At 43.3% G+C, this 17477-nt stretch overlaps 2 protein-coding genes across 6 annotated transcripts in view; one reads left to right on the top strand and one right to left on the bottom strand.

The window, feature by feature from the left end:
• The window catches only part of CSTF2 (cleavage stimulation factor subunit 2), a 145720-nt gene extending 137293 nt beyond the window's left edge, over nucleotides 1–8427 (top strand). For 4 of the 5 annotated variants that reach the window (XM_075184646.1, XM_075184645.1, XM_075184642.1 and 1 more), the window contains 2 exons: nucleotides 7025–7151; nucleotides 7482–7600. In XM_075184646.1, the coding sequence (XP_075040747.1) occupies nucleotides 7025–7147 (123 nt within the window). In that variant the 3' untranslated portion in view covers nucleotides 7148–7151; nucleotides 7482–7600. Of the gene's footprint in view, nucleotides 1–7024; nucleotides 7152–7481 lie in introns of all 5 variants that reach the window. The other variant, XM_075184643.1, reaches the window with a different exon arrangement.
• The window catches only part of LOC142100820 (adenosine deaminase domain-containing protein 2-like), a 1209653-nt gene that overhangs the window by 494787 nt on the left and 697389 nt on the right, over nucleotides 1–17477 (bottom strand). The window lies entirely within an intron of this gene.

Here is a 17477-nt window from a genome sequence, read left to right as displayed (position 1 = left end):
CAAAAGGTGCTGAAATCTTGTTGCCATTACCCAAAGGGAAATGTTTACAGTGTTTCCCAAGTATTAGAACGAAGTTTCCATTTTCCATTTTTCTATGGTCCATGTCTATCAGGCGCCAGGGTATTAAAGTCAGAGCAAGTTGGAAACTCCTAGCCACTTACGGTTTTTGCATCACACAGACAAGACAAATAGGAAAGACAATGTTATCTTTATTACAGAGTTTAGTACCATGTAATATTGACAGTTGCCACATTAATTAACAGCTAGGTGATTGATCAATCATTTAAAAGTAAACACCCCCCCACCTCTCCGGTATGAAGCTGCAGATTCGACAACAGTCTCTTAAATCGTTGTCACGGCGCCTCTGCCTGTGAAGTCAGCACCAACAGTACTGAATAGCTGAACCTGGCAGAAGCCGGAGCTCCAACACCAGTGTCCTTATTTAAGGCATCAGCAGTTGCACAAGAACACACCAGGATCTTTCAGGCACCTCTTATAGGGAGCTAAATTCCCACGATCTCTGTACCTTCCCTTGGTTGGAATTGGATAACTGGATTGATAGCTTCCTCACCAACACTTATAGGTTGGCTTCAGAATGGCTGTGCGAGGTTAAGTGAACTTCCCAGACTTTAGGCTAGATTTACTAAGCTGCGGGTTTGGAAAAGTGGGGATGTTGCCTATAGCAACCAATCAGATACTAGCTGTCATTTTGCAGAAGGTAATAAATAAACGAAAGCTAGAATCTGATTGGTTGCTATAGACAACATCCCCACTTTTTCAAACTCGCAGCTTAGTAAATATACCCCTTAATCTCAGATGGGCTTCCAACTGACCAGGACTTCTTGTGTGGGTTTTTTGTATTTTTTTTTGAGGGTGGGGATGGGTGTCATGGGGGTTGCAGCATCCATACCTGTATTCTCCATTCGGGACTTTGTCAGTTTTACCCACAACCCACTTGGCCTCATTTAAGAACAAAACATGCAAATAATGTATGAAATAATGCTGTCGGCAGCTGTAATTATATAGTTTGAGTAATAATTCCAACTCCTCCCCACAGTAGTCAACACTAGCACGATTGTGCACAGATTATATAGTGTTTGAAGCTCGCAACCAAATCTCATGAGATGATACAGTGCATTTACAAAGATGCCAGCCTTTCTTTATGTGGAACCCTACTGAATTGCCAGGGGAAAAAACAAATCATTGCACAGGGTCTTGAAAGGGTCCTGAGTGGGCAAAGGAGGGTGTCTGGGAGTTGTAGTCCATGATAGTGAGTGTGACACCTTGATCTTGTCTTGTGATCTATTAATATAGTAGCTAGGAAGGTCAGTTTTTCTATATGCCAGAATCTTCTATCACATGGTATCTTATTCCACCAGTACCATTAGGGACTCCCTTTTAATGGCATGAAAGTTCTGCTTTTTTGTTTTTTTGGTTTTTGTTTTTTTTTGTGTCAACATGTGTGCTAAGACAAAACAACTGAACTACGAAGCATGATGCAGACTGTGAATATGCCAAGTTTCAGGACTTATCAAAATATCCCAAGCTGGCAAAAAAAAAAATCATGTTGCACTTCACAATCCACTACTAAAAAACATGGGTGATTCTTCCTTTTATGCAGCAGTCCTGAATGTCTGTTCTCCCAGTGGTTGATCCATAGTATCTGAATTTGATCATTAAAGGACATGAAAGATCTGTTTGAACATTTAAGTGCAAACCTATGCATAGCTTTCTTTTCGGCAATTGTCCCTAAACTTATCGTGTTTGATGGGAATAGGTGTTCTTGCTTACTGGTTGTACCTTTTTGTTTTGTTTATTTCATACATCTGGTCTTCCTTTACCAAACCTGATTGATTATCTTGCAAGTTAGAATTTGTGCTCTCCAGTATTCAACAGTTTTAGTGAACGTTTGCTTGTTAATATTAAGGAGTGACATAAATTGACACATAGCTGTCTTTTCTCTGTCCTACCACTGGGGGACACTGCGTTACCTTGGGGTATAGTAGGTGGGACTGGAGATAGGCACTTATAAACTTGTTTGTTCCCCTGACTCCTCCCCCACTATGCCCCTCCTCTGTAGCTGACTTCAGTTGTTGTAAGTGCCTTCTGGAGAAAGGTCACTTCTGTATAGGCTCCTGCCTATACTTAGTTTAGCAGTAGGTTTCCTGTTTTTATTTTTGTTCCCTTTCAGGTGCAGCGCTGGACTCCATGCCAAGACCCAGAGGAGTGAAAGTCCCCGGGATTTCTTCACTCTGAGTTCCAGCGCAGGTAAGCAGCACGCTTCCCTTGCACCTCTGCCGGCAGTCTACCCCTAGAAAAAAACGAGCAAAAGGGCCATTGTTTATTTTAAAGTATGCCTTTAAAGGCAGCTTTATGTGGGGCAGACAGGTTTATTAACGGCCGTATAGACGGCCGGGGTCATGTTTAAACAGGCGGGCGGGAGAGAGGGTGTCTCTGCCTCTCCTCCCCGCCCGCAGACTTGCCGGCAGCCTCCTGGACTTTTTCCATAAGTCTCGTAAAGGGAGTTCCATGTATATACACAATCCCTTTTGCTACGTATAGCCTGTGTTCCCAAGTATTGTGGTTAACTTTTATACAGTTTTCCAAATATGCGTTATGTGTGAGGAATTACCTTAGGGGTAATAAACACGCTGTTTTACATTCTCAGCATTATTTACGTGGCACAAAAATAATATACAGTGTTATCCCGTGGTAGGCGGGTTGGTCTGTATTGCATTGTGTATATGTGTGCGTAAACCTTAATAGCACACATATATATTTCCAGTTTAAAAGACAGAACAGATTTATTCTGTGTCTTTTTTCCATTTCCTTATGTTTTCTAATGGATCAACTGGGAAATAGGAGTGACATTATATATGTGCGAAATGTAATTTTTAAATTATCTTTTCCACAGCTTAGCCCGAATGCCTCGGCACAGACTGCAGGGCTAGGGTCTACAAACAGGGTGCTCCCATTCCGGTGTCAGCTGTTTTGCTGAAACAGGTCTGGTCTAAATCACTGTCGCTTCTGGTGGCCGAACACATTAAGGTGATTTTTAAGTTTGAAATGGTACATGAGTATACCATTTTTCATTCTTCTACACACGATTACCCTGTGCTGGTTAAGCACCCACACAGCTTATATCTGTCCGCTAACACAGAAGCGGCATTACGCTGTTCAGGTATAAAACCATCTGCACAGAGATGCTGTTGTTCACCATCTTCCACAGATGGAGAGGATTTTATCTTGGACTGTTGCCACAGTCAGAATAAGGATGTTGTTCATTCCTCACCAGAGGATGTCTATTTCCATCTTTTTTTACTATCAAGAGGAATGTTCTTGCTGATTACACTCACATGGTGGATAATCCCAGCTTAAACTGTACCAGTTTTCGCATTTGCAAGATTTACAGTCTATCCTTGGTTTTCAATTTTCAACCTAAGCCTTACTGACACCCTAGTTGGAAAAAAAATTTTCCTCATATCTTAGACTCGGTGTCTGTCTTTTGTCAAAGACCAGGTAGACAGTATTAGACTGGCTATGTTTTTCACCTCCCATAACTCTCCAGAGTCAATACAAGGGAGGTCCCTGTTGGTGACAATCCTGTGGCTCCTCTGTTCTCTTGTTCTGCTGTCCCCAGCGGCAGCAGACAAAGAAGTCCTCCTACGCAGAGCAGGGGCTGGTAACGGGTTTTATCTAGCGGCTCTCGGACAGAAGTGCTCTAGCCTTTATTCTCATTAAGGGTTAATGGGGTGGTTTGTATTCAGCCAACAGCATCATAGCTGGTAGGCATACAGCTATTCAGCTATGATACCTATAGTTAGCCACATGCTTACAGCACTTTGTTCCAATATCGGAACTCTCAATTTGTACTATTACAAATGAGTATCCAAAGGCTTCTGGCGGTAGGTGTGCTTTCTTTGTTTTATGTCGGCGACACCAGGCCGTGATGTTTACGGGTTCCATCCGTTGATCCTCTCTGTTGATTTGAGGTCAGGGTTCCACATTCCGAGTCAGGCTTAGCCTTACAGGGGTGGTTATAGTTTATGTGCTGTGGAAATCAGGTAAACATCCTTTGATTTGTGGACATTCCCAGAAGGTGGAAGTTATTTATTACATCCAACGCTTAGCTTTCAGCTAGACGTTTTCAGCCAGAACATTATACTTGCAGCCTCTCAGCAAGAAGCAGGGTTGCAATATTGGGTTCACAGTTGATCACTTTGAGCCTACCCAGCTCTTCGTTTATTCTACCACGTTACAAAGTTTTTACTTGTATCTTTGGCTCTCCTTGTTCGTAACATCTTCCATGTCTCAACAGGGAGATTCTTATCAAGGAAGGCTGATTTTAGGGCTTTGGACGTGCATAGCACCCCTTTGCCTTAATTCACTAATTTACCTTTCGGGTGGTGCTTAGTCACATTGTTTTTATTAGTGAGGCAGTTGTTCTTCTTTTACAGAGGGTCAGAAAACCTGTAGAGATCCGGTCTCAAAATGCAGTGCTGTTGCATATTTGTAGCACTCATGCAATTCCCGTATCCTAATGCAGGATAGGGGTCGACCTGTGTATGGTCGGAGGGGTGTTCCTTGTGCCATCCTATGGGCCAAGCTAGACCAACTTATTATTATTGTTATTGAGGGCCGAATGCCTTAGCAATCAATCCTTTAACAGGTAGAGTGGGTCATCTCAGGGTAATACCTTTGTACTCTCCTGGTTAGGTCATTGGGCTCTCTAAGAGGGAGCCCAGGTTCTTCTCACATGTTAACCTGTTTTCTCTATCGGCTCTCAATCTAATGACCCTCAGGTGGATTTGTCCATAGCCAAGTCGGGTCTTCCTATAACTTAGGAGGTGATTCACAGCTCCAATTTCCTCATGGGGGTTCAAGAGTTTCTAGGAGGGGGCGCATCCCAGCTAGTCTGGTGGTCCGCCGTATGTCTCGCAAAGCAGTGTTCTACTGTTTTAGGGGACTTGTGTTGTCGTCCCTCTTTTCCGGTTTTCAGAGCGGCCTCATCTCGTAGTTCGGCTCTTTTTGTTTTCATCATCTGGTTTGACGCTGTGGCGTCGGATGGCTAACCTTTTCGGCTAGAGAATCTTTACAAGGATATCGTTGCTACCTTCAATTCAGCGGTAGAGATTCTTTCTCAGCTGTTTTCTTTGGGCTAGAAATTATATTCGATGGTGTAAATTTCTGGAATTTCACACGTCCCACTCAGGAATCTTTTAAAGAATTTTCTTTACCAGCTGGCTTCTATGGGGTCTACGCCCTTCTTCTTTCAGCGTGCAGCTTCCGTGGCGCTCTGTCTAGCTCAGCGGAAGGTTGTTTTGCTTAAGTGGTTTCTTTATGCTCAGCCCACCCTTGGTTGGTTGTGGATTTCCATGGAGTCTAGTTCTCGTCATCAGGAGGCTTGCTTTGGCCTCGGGTGACTCTCTGAATTAGTTAAACTGTTAGCTCATGGTATGAGTGCTTCCTGGTATATATGTCGGGCTTACGTTGTTAGCTCTCTATATGAGTGCTCCCTCAGATATCGCTGAGTTAGTTAAGCTGTTTGCTCATGAAATGAGTGCTCCCTTATTAATTTCTGAATAGTTAAGCACTGTATCAGTGCTCTCTTAGATATCACTGAGTGGTTTAAGCTGTTGCATCAGTGTATATGGTGATCCTTTGTATATCATTGAGTTGTAAGCTCAATGCAGGCTGTTCTCTTGGATGTCACATCTCGTAGGGGATCTGGGGCGAGAGTGTGTATGGCTCTTCCTCATTTTCTTTATCAGAAACTTAGTGGCGGTTCGAGACATAATTGGTTATGACCATTAGTGCCTGCATTCCACTGACACAGAGATTGTAGTTCATCATTCTTGTGCTTCTTCTATTTGTGTAACGTTTCTCCGACGGGAGATAGTTTGTGCTCTTGTTCGCACAGTTCCTGTTTAGGAATTTAATGCCCATTTAGCCTCTCTAACGCTAAAGAGCGTAGGGGGGACAGGGTCTAGGTGGTCTCTTGCCACTGCATCACGACCAACATTCTGTCTGTACCCCTCTGCAGGTTCCAGTGACTTTTACAGTGCACTTTCCAGGAGCGTTGCAGCTTTTTGTACGCCACAAAAGCGTCAATCAATGGCGCTGTTTTACAGAGTGGCAGTGTCTTTCTGCTGCTGTATTGTTTCTTTGTTGCATGCCTTTGCATTCACAAATGCAGGGTTTTGAACACAAAACATTGTGCACAGCCATTCCAGAGCATTCTCGCCCTTGGACAGCTTTGGTAGCTCCCCAAGGTAACGCAGTGCCCCCCAGTGGTAGGATAGAGAAAAGAGGATTTTTACTCACCGTAAAATCAATTTCTCTTACTACACTGGGGGACACTGCGCGCCCTCCCTTGCTCTGAAAGTAGTGCTATCTTTGGTGTTGCTTTCTAAATTGCTTCTTCTCTCTTCCTGGCTTGGTTATACAAAACTGAAGTCAGCTACAGAGGAGGGGCATAGTGGGGGAGGAGTCAGGGGAACAAACAAGTTTATAAGTGCCTAACTCCAGTCCCACCTACTATACCCCAGTGTCCCCAAGTGTAGTAAGAGAAATTGATTTTACGGTGAGTAAAAATCCTCTTATTTAGAACTTTCCCAGTTTCCATTTTTATTTATGGATGGGGTAGGCTACCCCTCCCACAACCTGTTTCTTTTCCCCCTTTTGACTAGGCTAAATTTTTAAATGTGCCTTAAATGTAGTCTAACTTTTTTTTTTTTACTGAGGAGTGAATTCCCGTTTACATTTAAAAGATTATTTTCAGATGCTTGTGAAAGGGAAAAGTAATAAAATATATGCAAATATTTATAGACAGACTATTTGAAACATGGCCTTTCCATGAACAATAGGTAGAATCTGAGCAGGTTTATTTCATAGCCTTGAGGTACCTCAAAAGAAAGATGGGGAAGATATTAAACTGTGTGGAAGTTGTTTTAACAAACGCAAAAAAGAAACAAAGAAAAATGAAGTTTAACATTTGTTTTTTTACTTATATTATTATCCATAGGCTGCCCTCATCATGCAGGTTTTACAGTTAACTCCAGACCAGATTGCCATGTTGCCACCTGAGCAGAGACAGAGTATTCTTATCTTGAAGGAACAGATTCAGAAATCCACAGGAGCACCCTGATTGTGTGAGTGCACCATTTCCCTAACAGTGACAGTTCTAGCCAAAGTGACTCCCTACATTGATGAGAATAGAACAATGTTCTTGGATATGTGTTTGGGAAAATGGATGAAAAAGCATGAAAACTAACGCACACTTTCATTTGTCCTGGTTATGTGCGAACGTGTTTTCCATGTATTACACTTTTACCAGTATAACCTAGTTTAGTGTTTGCATATTTCTTATAATTTATCATGTGCTGTGCTGCATTCTAATTTTTTTTTAAAAGCAATGTTAAAAGTTTAGAACACATTCATGGAAAAGGTACAATTGACTCTTGCCTATTTATGTTTTGCAGGGTATAGGTGTGAACAAGCCCAAGGTTGAGAAAATTATGGAAAAAGCATGGTGGAACAATGGCTTTGTGAGAGGAACATGTGGTGTTGGTCATGTACAATTTTGTGTATATAATCTATATTAAGAAATTGTATTATGTGGGAATTTTTTGGGTAGAGTACGTTATGTTGCGACAACTAATATATCAACAACAAAAATTCAAATCGCTTCAGTGCGACATGAATAAAATGTAGACTTACTATAAATGAGACACAGAAGATCGCCAACCTCCCTGCCATTAATTATGTATAGAGAAAATTCCGTCCTTTCACATTGACGGCACTTAATATAGCAACATTAGAAATTGCGTATGCCAGGCAGGTCCCGGCGCCTAACCCTAACATTAAATTGTACAGTCTTCATGACCATTGGCGCTTATAATATAGCGACATTGGAATTTCCATATTTAATGACTAAAATGTGAAGTGGCTGCATTTCCTGTATTCGGAATCGATGGCAGGCAGGTCTTCGGTCTTCGGTCTCATTTATAGTAAGGCTACATTTTATTTATGTCGTGCTGTACTATTTGTAATTCTTTTGGCTATATATTACGTGTTGCAATAACCAGCATCTTACCACCGGAATTTTTTACAGTCACCAAAAATCGGCTGACACTGCTTGCCAGTAACAAATTTGGAAAGTGTTTATACAGGAAGAGTTGAATGTTTCAGAATTTCATTGGCATTTTTCATTCCCAGCTTCAAAATTATATTTTTATGTAGACATTCTGTTTACCATGTCAAGTAGTCAGTTGTTTTCTGTCCTGTTTGTTTTTCTTAATAAGATATGGTTTGTAAACATTTTTAAACATCTCTACCTTTGTTTTTCAACAACACTGCATTGTAAATTAAGTTCAGTTATTGGTGTGTGTATTAAAATAAATAGTAAAATGGCTTGAGTAAACCTGATATTGTAATTTGGTACTTGCTGACCAGTTTTGAGTTTGTCAATTTATATAAGAATCTAGCTTTAGGAAAATAGTGGTTAATTACTGCAAGCAGTATCAGCAGCTAATTATAGCGCCACTAATTCCACAACGCTGTACAGAGAACTCACATCAGTCACTTCCCCTATTGGAGCTTACAGTCTAAATTTCCTAACATACACACACTCAGACTAGGGTCAATTTGATAGCTGCCAATTAACCTATAGTATGTTTTTTGTTTTGTGTGTTCTCTTTTTTTTTTTTTTTTTTTTTTTTTAATGGTTTTTGTTTGGAGTGAAGGAGGAAGCTGGAGCACTCTGGAAACCCACGCAAACACATGGAGCGCGGAGCGTGAGCAGAAAGTTGGGATTGTACAAGGTGTAGGGTTAGGTTAGATGTCACCAGCAGCCATGAGAGGGAGCAGGGTGAGTGTGGTGGGTGCAGGGGACAAAACAGTTGATATGTGCAGACTAGAGAGGAGGTAAGTAGTGAAGGGGAAATTATAATAGGGGAGGGAGAAATAGGAGAAAGAAGAGGAGTTTAAAGAGAAGTGCCGCTGACAGTGAATAGGAGAGTGTAAATTGAGTAGGTGCATGATGGAGAGATGTGAATAAATGTGTATTTGCTGGCATAGTTAATGAGAGTGGAAAGGAACAATTGATCCAAATTATTTAGGGTAATGGAAGAGATGAAGAATACTTTACTGTCCCCTGCATGGGGTTAATAGAGTAGGCAGTTTCTGTAGCTATGACATGAAGAAGCCCAGGATACTTATAGCTGGGTCCAGCAGCCAAACAGAGATGGCAACAACAATCACAATTGAGCTCAGTGGGCAGCTGAGCAGATGCTGAAACAGTAATGACTGTTGAGTTCTGTGGATCCCATAGCTGAACAGGAATGGTTAAAACAAAAAAGAAGGCTGTTCTGTGGAGTAGCGACAAATATAAAAGTAATTAAAAATTAACTACTGGAGTAGCTCTCAAATGACTTCAGCTTGATGGAAAAGTGTATCAAAATATATAACCTTTATTGATCACAATAAAAATGAATGATATTGCATAGAAACATACACACAGAAAAAAACTTCAATAATGAAGCAAATAGCCACTAGACCAAATAATAAAAAATGTTCTTACTCCAGATGAAACATGACCAATGATTGGAATATAGAAAATGTCTATCAGCCACTCCTCATATTGCAGATGATTATTCCAAATATTTGTATTGGTAGAGGAGAAAACAATTTATACAAATTTCAAATCCAATCGAGGCTCAACTTTACAGAAGGGGGTATTATTCCGGCATCTCACATGTCCCCCGCCTGTGTTCTTTTAGGTGTTGCTAAAGGATTCCCAAGTACATTTCAAGTCACATGTGAACAAATTACTTCTTACCGGTACCGGCGTCGCCTTCCGGAGGGGATTCGAGGAATAAACAGTCACTAAAGCGGTGTCACGGATTTGTCAAAACATCCATTCAAATACGCGCTGCTCCCGATGGTTCCCAGCCAGACTATAATCTAGGTAACACACCCAAGTATGCACTAAGCGCGTTCCTTCCAATCGGTAACTGGAGCAAGAAGTCAATCAGCAAGTAGTGTAAATGCAGCATGTACAACCACACTGACTCGGTTTGTGCTACACTGAGCACTTTCTGAAAGCTAATGGTAGGTCTAAAGGTATCCACTATATAGAGTTGATAAGCACAGGTGTTGGAATTCATCAGATGGCTATAATTGATCCAATTAATCTTGTAGTCATTCCATCAACCTTTTAATTGGATATGTCCTCACATATACAAAACATACTTATTGAGATACCAATAAAAAGCAAATATCAAAAAACATAATAAATATATTCAGTATAAAAACAGCAATTATTATAATTGTAATAATAAAAGAAAATAAAGTCCCAACACACGAGAGCTTAATGATCTAAAATAAACATACCTTGAGATACAGATGCCAACCATGTAATATTTCCCCAGTAATCTAAACTACAGATGTTATAGCATACATTTCAAATATGACAGATGTAACGTAAAAATATAGAGATTAGGCTAATTTACAAATCATTCAGTTTAGACAATGATCTAATGCTTCATTCAAACTCATAGGACATAAAGAAGCCAGATTAAAAATCCAGGTTGAGTCACATAGACATATAGCTTTATAAATCGGTCACCTTTCCTTACGGTGTTACCACATGCTCATCTCCTATCACCAATACACTACTAGCATCACCTTCATGGTAGTCTGCAAAGTGCCTGGAGACACTATGGACTCGCACCTTATTCATAATGGTTCTTTTATGTTCCCTAAAATGTGCTTTCAGCGTTCTAGTCGCTCTTCCTACATATTGTAGTTTATAACTACATTCTAACACAAAAATAACATATGTAGTCTCACAATTTATAAAACCCTTTATGTGAAAATCTATTCATATGTGGTTAGATTTAATTATCTTAGATTTGTTCACAACATGTTTGCAGGTTAAACACACTGTTTTCTCTTTCATCCGGTCTGGGGGACACTGCTTACCATGGGTTGTGAAGGGGAGCTTGGGAGTTGGCACCTAACTAGTTAACTTTAGTACTGCTGACAAACCCCTCCCCTCTACAATCCCCCTGCCTCTTCCTGTCCAGTTTTTTTTTAGGTGCCCTGGAGTTTGGGCAGCATTTTTTAGTACTTAGGGTAAATTTAAGAAATTTTATTTTTTTCTTTTATTTTTTACTTTTTTTTACAGGTGGCAGTGCTGGAGTGTGTTCTACTAGAGAACACACTCAGCTTGGCAGCGCAGGCATTCCCCTGTCAGCTGAGAGCCAGCGGCTCTCACTGACAGGGACCAAAAGTATAGAAGAGGGTGCCTGATTGAAAGGAGTGACAAGCGGTCTCAAGGACCGCTGCACTCCTCCAGCCTCCCCGATAACCGGCGCTGCCATTACAGGCATAGAGCGCCGGTTATCGGATAGTGTAAACGCCGGCGGCCATCTTGGAATTCGGCAGCAGCGCTGAAGGAGAGGGTGCTATACCAAGATTCCCCCCTCATACATAGGAGGGGGGCGTCGGATATCTTCCACTGCGGAGACCTCTGTCCTAGAGGTCTCCACTACTCTGCCACGTTTTGAAGCAAGTCTTTTTTTCAAAAAAATTATAGTTGCTAATATCAGCAAAACGGAAGGAGGGGGAGCTAAAACATAGAGTTCCCCCCTCCCTACAGAGAGAGAGATGGTCTTTCCCAAGTTTTCTGGCGCCAGCAGAAGCCCGGGAAGAGGAACAGAGCTGAGGAGAAAGCACAGGACTGCTGTTGGACTTCTCCCCTTTGTGGCCCTTGGGCTAAGTATCACCATTAATTACACACATCTGATGTTGTAATACTGGGCTAGCAGGTTTACACTATAGCCTCCTACTAGCCATAGATATTTATGGTGTTTACAATTTTCATGTACAACTTTTAAAAATATATCAGTTGATTACTTGGTATTTTCTCTGTTCATTACATACTTTACTCTTTCTCTCTCTCTCTCTCTGCTATCTATCTGTATATTCAGCTAGATTTTTATTTAGTCTGTGTGCTTGGTGTGCCTTCCTTTATAAATATGACAGGTAAGGGAAAGGGCCCTATTGCAAAATATTTCACATGTTCTAAATGTAATGTAAAATTACCGTGCGCTCAGAGGGACCCGTTGGCGCTCTGCACGGCATGTGAAGCAGAGGCTTCCACTGCACAGACCCAGCAGGTTTCAGTCCCACCGTTGGTGGAACCGGCCTGGGTTACCTCCCTGACACAGTCGGTTAGCGCTTTAGCTCAGATGGTGTTTCAATCTAACCAGTTGCTGACTACTGTGGCAACTTCTGTGGCTAGTAATTGCTAGTACGCAGTCAGACCTCCCGGCTTCCTCAGGTTCTAGTGCTTTGAGTTTGCCAGGACCTTCATCATTACAGACTGACCCAGCCCCGGTTGCTACCGATCCGGCATGGTCTACAGCTATTGTAAGAGGTTTGGACAAGCTTAACCAGTTGCTTGACTCCTCTAACACCCCGCCTGCTAAAAGAAAAAGGCCTAGATCTGTTAATCCCCTCTTGGTCCTCTCAGACTCTGATGAGGAGTCTGAGGAAGAAGGGGAAATTTATTCGGATACTGACCAAGGTCATTCCTCAGAGCAGGGAGAAATTTCTAAAGGCCAATTTGTTAACGATTTGGTTTTAGCGGTCAGACAGGCGTTGGATCTCCCAGAGCCGGAAGATATTACTCCCAGAGACAGAAGTCTCTTTAAAAAGGCCAAGAGGAAGGCCAGCCATTTCCCCCCTTCTGCAGAACTTAGAGATATTGCTGAAGGGGCATGGAAACACCCTGATAAAAGATTTTCTATTCCCAAGAGGTTCTCTTCCCTGTATCCCTTACAGGAAGAAGTGGTTCGCTGGGAGAGTATTCCCAAGGTGGATATCCCTATTGCTTGCTTGGCAAAACATACTTTACTTCCAGCCCCTGATTCAGCGTCCCTTCCGGACGCCAATGACCGCAAGGTTGAATCCCAGCTCAAATCCATATTTGTGGCTGCGGGTTCTGCCTTCAGACCCACATTTGCCTCAGCCTGGGTGGCTAGGGCCATGGAGGCATGGGCAGACCAGCTGGCAGAGGCCTTACAGGACTCCGAATTTCTTCCCCTAGCCTTGCATTTAAAGGAGGCTTGGGGGTATCTTTATGAGGCGGCCCAGAACTCCGCGGCGGTTTCCTCTTCCATTCAGGCGGCCTTCATTTCAGCTAGGAGGACGCTTTGGCTGAAATCCTGGGAAGGTGATGCGGAATCAAAAAAGTCAGTTGAAACTATTCCTTTTTCGGCAGCAGGTTTGTTCGGCCCGGAATTAGATACCCTTATTTCTCAGGCAACGGGAGGCAAAAGCACTTCCTTGCCAGTATATGCTAACAGGAGCCGCGCCCCGAGGGGCAGCTCTTTTCGTCAGCCCTTTCGTGGGGCCTCTTCCCATAGGGGACAGTCCTTTAGAGGCAGGCAATCCTATTCCCGAGGCTCCTCTACCAGGGGGAGGTCCTCGTTTGCATCTAATCGCCAGGCCCCTAAGACCCAGGAGAAGCCTGCGTCCTGACGACCACCCTGTATTGCAGGGGGCGCCAGTGGGGGGACGTCTGTCTCTGTTTTACGAACAGTGGGCAGCGTCTTCCCAAGACCCTTGGATTCGGGGGATTTTTTCAGAAGGGTACAAGATAGACCTTTTGAGCACGGCTCCACGCCGTTACTTCCAGACTCCCCTTCCCCGAGATCCATTAAGAAGACAGGCTATACAGGATTGTGTAGCTTCTCTTCTGTTTCAGAAGGTCATCTGCAGGGTTCCAGATTGCCAGAAGGGAAGAGGTTTTTATTCCAACCTGTTCCTAGTCTCGAAGTCGGACGGCTCCTTTCGTCCCATCCTCAACCTAAAGGGCCTCAATGTTCACTTAAGGGTGGACAAATTTCGAATGGAATCTCTAGGGTCAGTAATAAACGACCTAGAGAAAGATCAGTTCATAGCGTCCATAGATATAAAGGACGCATATCTCCACATTCCCATTTGGATCCACCATCAGTCCCTTCTCAGATTTTCGGTGGGATCAGTTCACTATCCAATTTGGGCCCTCCCCTTTGGCCTCTCAACAGCGCCAAGGGTTTTCACAAAGATTATGTCGGTAATGGCAGCATGTCGTCACCTGCAGGGTGTTCAGGTCGTTCCTTATTTGGACGACCTACTCATCAAGGCTTCCACAGAGAGTTGCCTTAAGCCATCACCTATCCCTCACCCAGGCGGTCCTAAAGGGCCACGGATGGCTGATAAATTCAAGGAAATCCCAGTTGGTTCCGTGTCAGCGCATGGTGTTCCTGGGACTCATTATGGACACCAGCAAGCAAAGGATATTTCTCCCAGTAGAGACAATCACCTCTATTCAAAAGGTAACTGCTCAGGTTCTGTCTTCCCCCCAAACCCTTAATGCACTTGTGCATGAGGCTACTCGGAAAGATGGTGGCCTACTTCGAGACCATTCCCTTCGGTTGAGCCCATTCTCGATGTTTCCAGTGGGACCTATTGTCGAAGTGGTCAGGATCACACCTACACCTGGAACTTCAAAAGATCTCTCTATCTCAGAGGGCGAGAATATCTCTTCAGTGGTGGCTGTGCCAGGATCACTTGAATGTGGGAAGATCTTTCGCACCATGGTCGTGGATTATAGCTACGACAGATGCCAGCTTGAAAGGTTGGGGGGCGGTAATCCTGCACCTCCAGCTCCAGGGACGGTGGTCGGTTCAGCAGTCTGCTCTCCAAATAAATGTATTGGAATTGAAGGCCATTCTTTTGGCCCTCCGGGGAGCACAGTCCCTTCTTCAGGGCCACCCAGTCAGAATCCAGTCCAACAATGCCACGGCCGTGGCATATGTCAACAGACAAGGAGGAACCAGGAGCGCAGCAGCGATGGATATCGCAGCCCAAATATTGGTTTGGGCAGAGCTATATGTTCCGGCAATATCAGCAGTTTTCATTCCAGGAATAGAAAACTGGGAGGCGGACTATCTAAGTCGAAACCAAATGATGCCGGGGGAGTGGTCACTACACCCGGAAGTCTTCCAATCTATGGTCCACAGGTGGGGTCTTCCAGACATAGACCTCATGGCCTCCAGACACAACAGAAAGGTTCACAGGTTCTGCGCAAGGGTAAGAGATCCTTTAGCGGTGGCAGTGGACGTCATGACGATATCATGGGAATTCAGGATGGGATACTTGTTTCCTCCGATCCCCATGCTTCCTCGCGTCCTCAGACGAGTACGGCAGGGCTCTCTGCCAGTAATTCTGGTAGCTCCCTTCTGGCCACGGCGTGTGTGGTTCGCAAAAATAATATCTATGGAGCAAGGTCCGGGATCCCGCCTTCCGTATCGAGACGACCTTCTTCTTCAAGGTCCATTCCATCACCAGAATTTACCTCAGCTCAATTTAACGGCATGGCTGTTGAAGCCAGCCTCTGGAGGGCTAGAGGTTTTTCTTCCAGTGTAATACAAACAATGATGCGAGCTAGGAAACCAGCTTCATCTCGCATCTATCACCGGATTTGGAAGGCCTACATTAGCTGGTGCGAAAATAGGACATGCCACTCGTCCTCCTTTCGTCTCCCTCGCTTGTTAGCTTTCCTTCAGGATGGCCTAGAAGCAGGCCTTAGATTAGGCTCCCTATAGGTTCAGGTTTCAGCTCTTTCAGTATTTTTTCATACAAAATTAGCTGATTTGCCAGATATTAGGACCTTTTTCCAGGGAGTTCTGCATATACAGCCTCCTTATGTCCCTCCTACAGCTCCATGGGATCTCAACTTGGTTCTGGACATGCTCAAGGGGCCTCCCTTCGAGCCATTGAGCAGGGCAGATTTAAAGTGGTTGACCTGGAAGGTCCTCTTTCTTCTGGCTATCGCTTCTGCTCATAAAGTTTCTAAATTAGGAGCCCTGTCCTGTCGGGAACCTTATTTGGTTTTCCACGAGGACAGAGCGGTGTTAAGAACCCTTTCTTCCTTTGTTCCAAAGGTAGTTTCGGCTTTTCATCTAAACCAGGAAATAATAGTTCCGGTTTTCTCATCCACTTCTTATGCGGATCAGCAATCGATGGAAAAGTTAGATGTGGTTAGGGCTCTCCGCATTTATGTTAAAAGAACTTCCCAGATTAGACGGACTGACTCTCTGTTTGTCCTTTATGGCGCTAATAAGAGAGGCTGGCTAGCCTCAAAACAATCCATCGCTAGATGGATTACGTCTACCATCTTATATAAAGGCTAACCGTCCTGTGCCGGAGAGACTTACGGCCCATTCCACCAGATCGGTAGGGGCTTCGTGGGCAGCAAGGAATGGAGCTTCTGCAGACCAGCTTTGCAGGGCAGCCACCTGGTCCTCTGTCCACACCTTTACAAAATTTTATCAGTTTAATGTCTTTGCATCAGCTGATGCAGATTTCGCTCGTAGTGCTTTACGAGCGGGATTTTCAGAGTAGTTCCACCCTTAGGGGGCTGCTTTAGAACGTCCCCATGGTAAGCAGTGTCCCCCAGACCGGATGAAAGCGAAAAGAGGATTTATGTACTTACGTTAAATCTGTTTCTCTGATTCTGTCTGGGGGACACTGCGATCCCTCCCTTCTGTTATTCTTCTGTGTGCTCTTGTGTGACTGCCCTTTTTTATCCTTGGGCTTGTTAAAACTAACTGGACAGGAAGAGGCAGGGGGATTGTAGAGGGGAGGGGTTTGTCAGCAGTACTAAAGTTAACTAGTTAGGTGCCAACTCCCAAGCTCCCCTCCACAACCCATGGTAAGCAGTGTCCCCCAGACGGAATCAGAGAAACGGATTTAACGTAAGTACATAAATCCTCTTATTACATTTAAAGCAACCCTCCGGCTGCCTTTGAAGCCAACCTCCTCCAGAAATCTTTTTTTTTTTAATGGTTTCAATAAACTTGGTGCTAAAATTCTTTTCAGATCCAAATTTTTCTTAAATACTACAATTGGTTTATCCTCCATACAGTTACCCAAAATATTATCTTGTTTCAGTGTTCGGAAATTAGTCTTGATAATATTTTTTATCTGTCTGGATTTAGAATTGAACTTTGATACAAAAGTGGGTGTCCTATGCTTACTAATCCTTTTATCTGCATTTTTAATGTCTTTAATAGGGTTGAGAAGAGACTTTATTGAAAGTTAGGGCATACTTTTCATTTCTTCTAACAACATATTTGGTTTACCTCTATGTTTGAATTTTGTTAACATAGAAGGAATTGTTCAGATGAGAGTTTAATAGACAATTGAAGGCTAAGTCTCCCTACTTGGCTTTTTGGAATTTTCTTAACCCACGGACCATCATGTCTGCTCTTAAAATGTAAAAAATTACATGCATCTACTGGTTTGTTATAGTTGGACGTAATAACTTTCCTACCATGAGTTGAATGGGTAATATCGAGGAAGTTCTATCAAACAGCATGGCATGGCAGCCATGTTGAGTAGACGGTGGAACAGAGAGCTCC

The sequence above is a fragment of the Mixophyes fleayi genome, chromosome 9, assembly GCF_038048845.1.
Source record: "Mixophyes fleayi isolate aMixFle1 chromosome 9, aMixFle1.hap1, whole genome shotgun sequence".
In the NCBI taxonomy this organism is placed as follows: Eukaryota; Metazoa; Chordata; class Amphibia; order Anura; family Limnodynastidae; genus Mixophyes; species Mixophyes fleayi.
The sequence above is the reverse complement of the archived record's forward strand: the minus strand, read 5'-3'. Positions and strand labels throughout refer to the sequence as shown.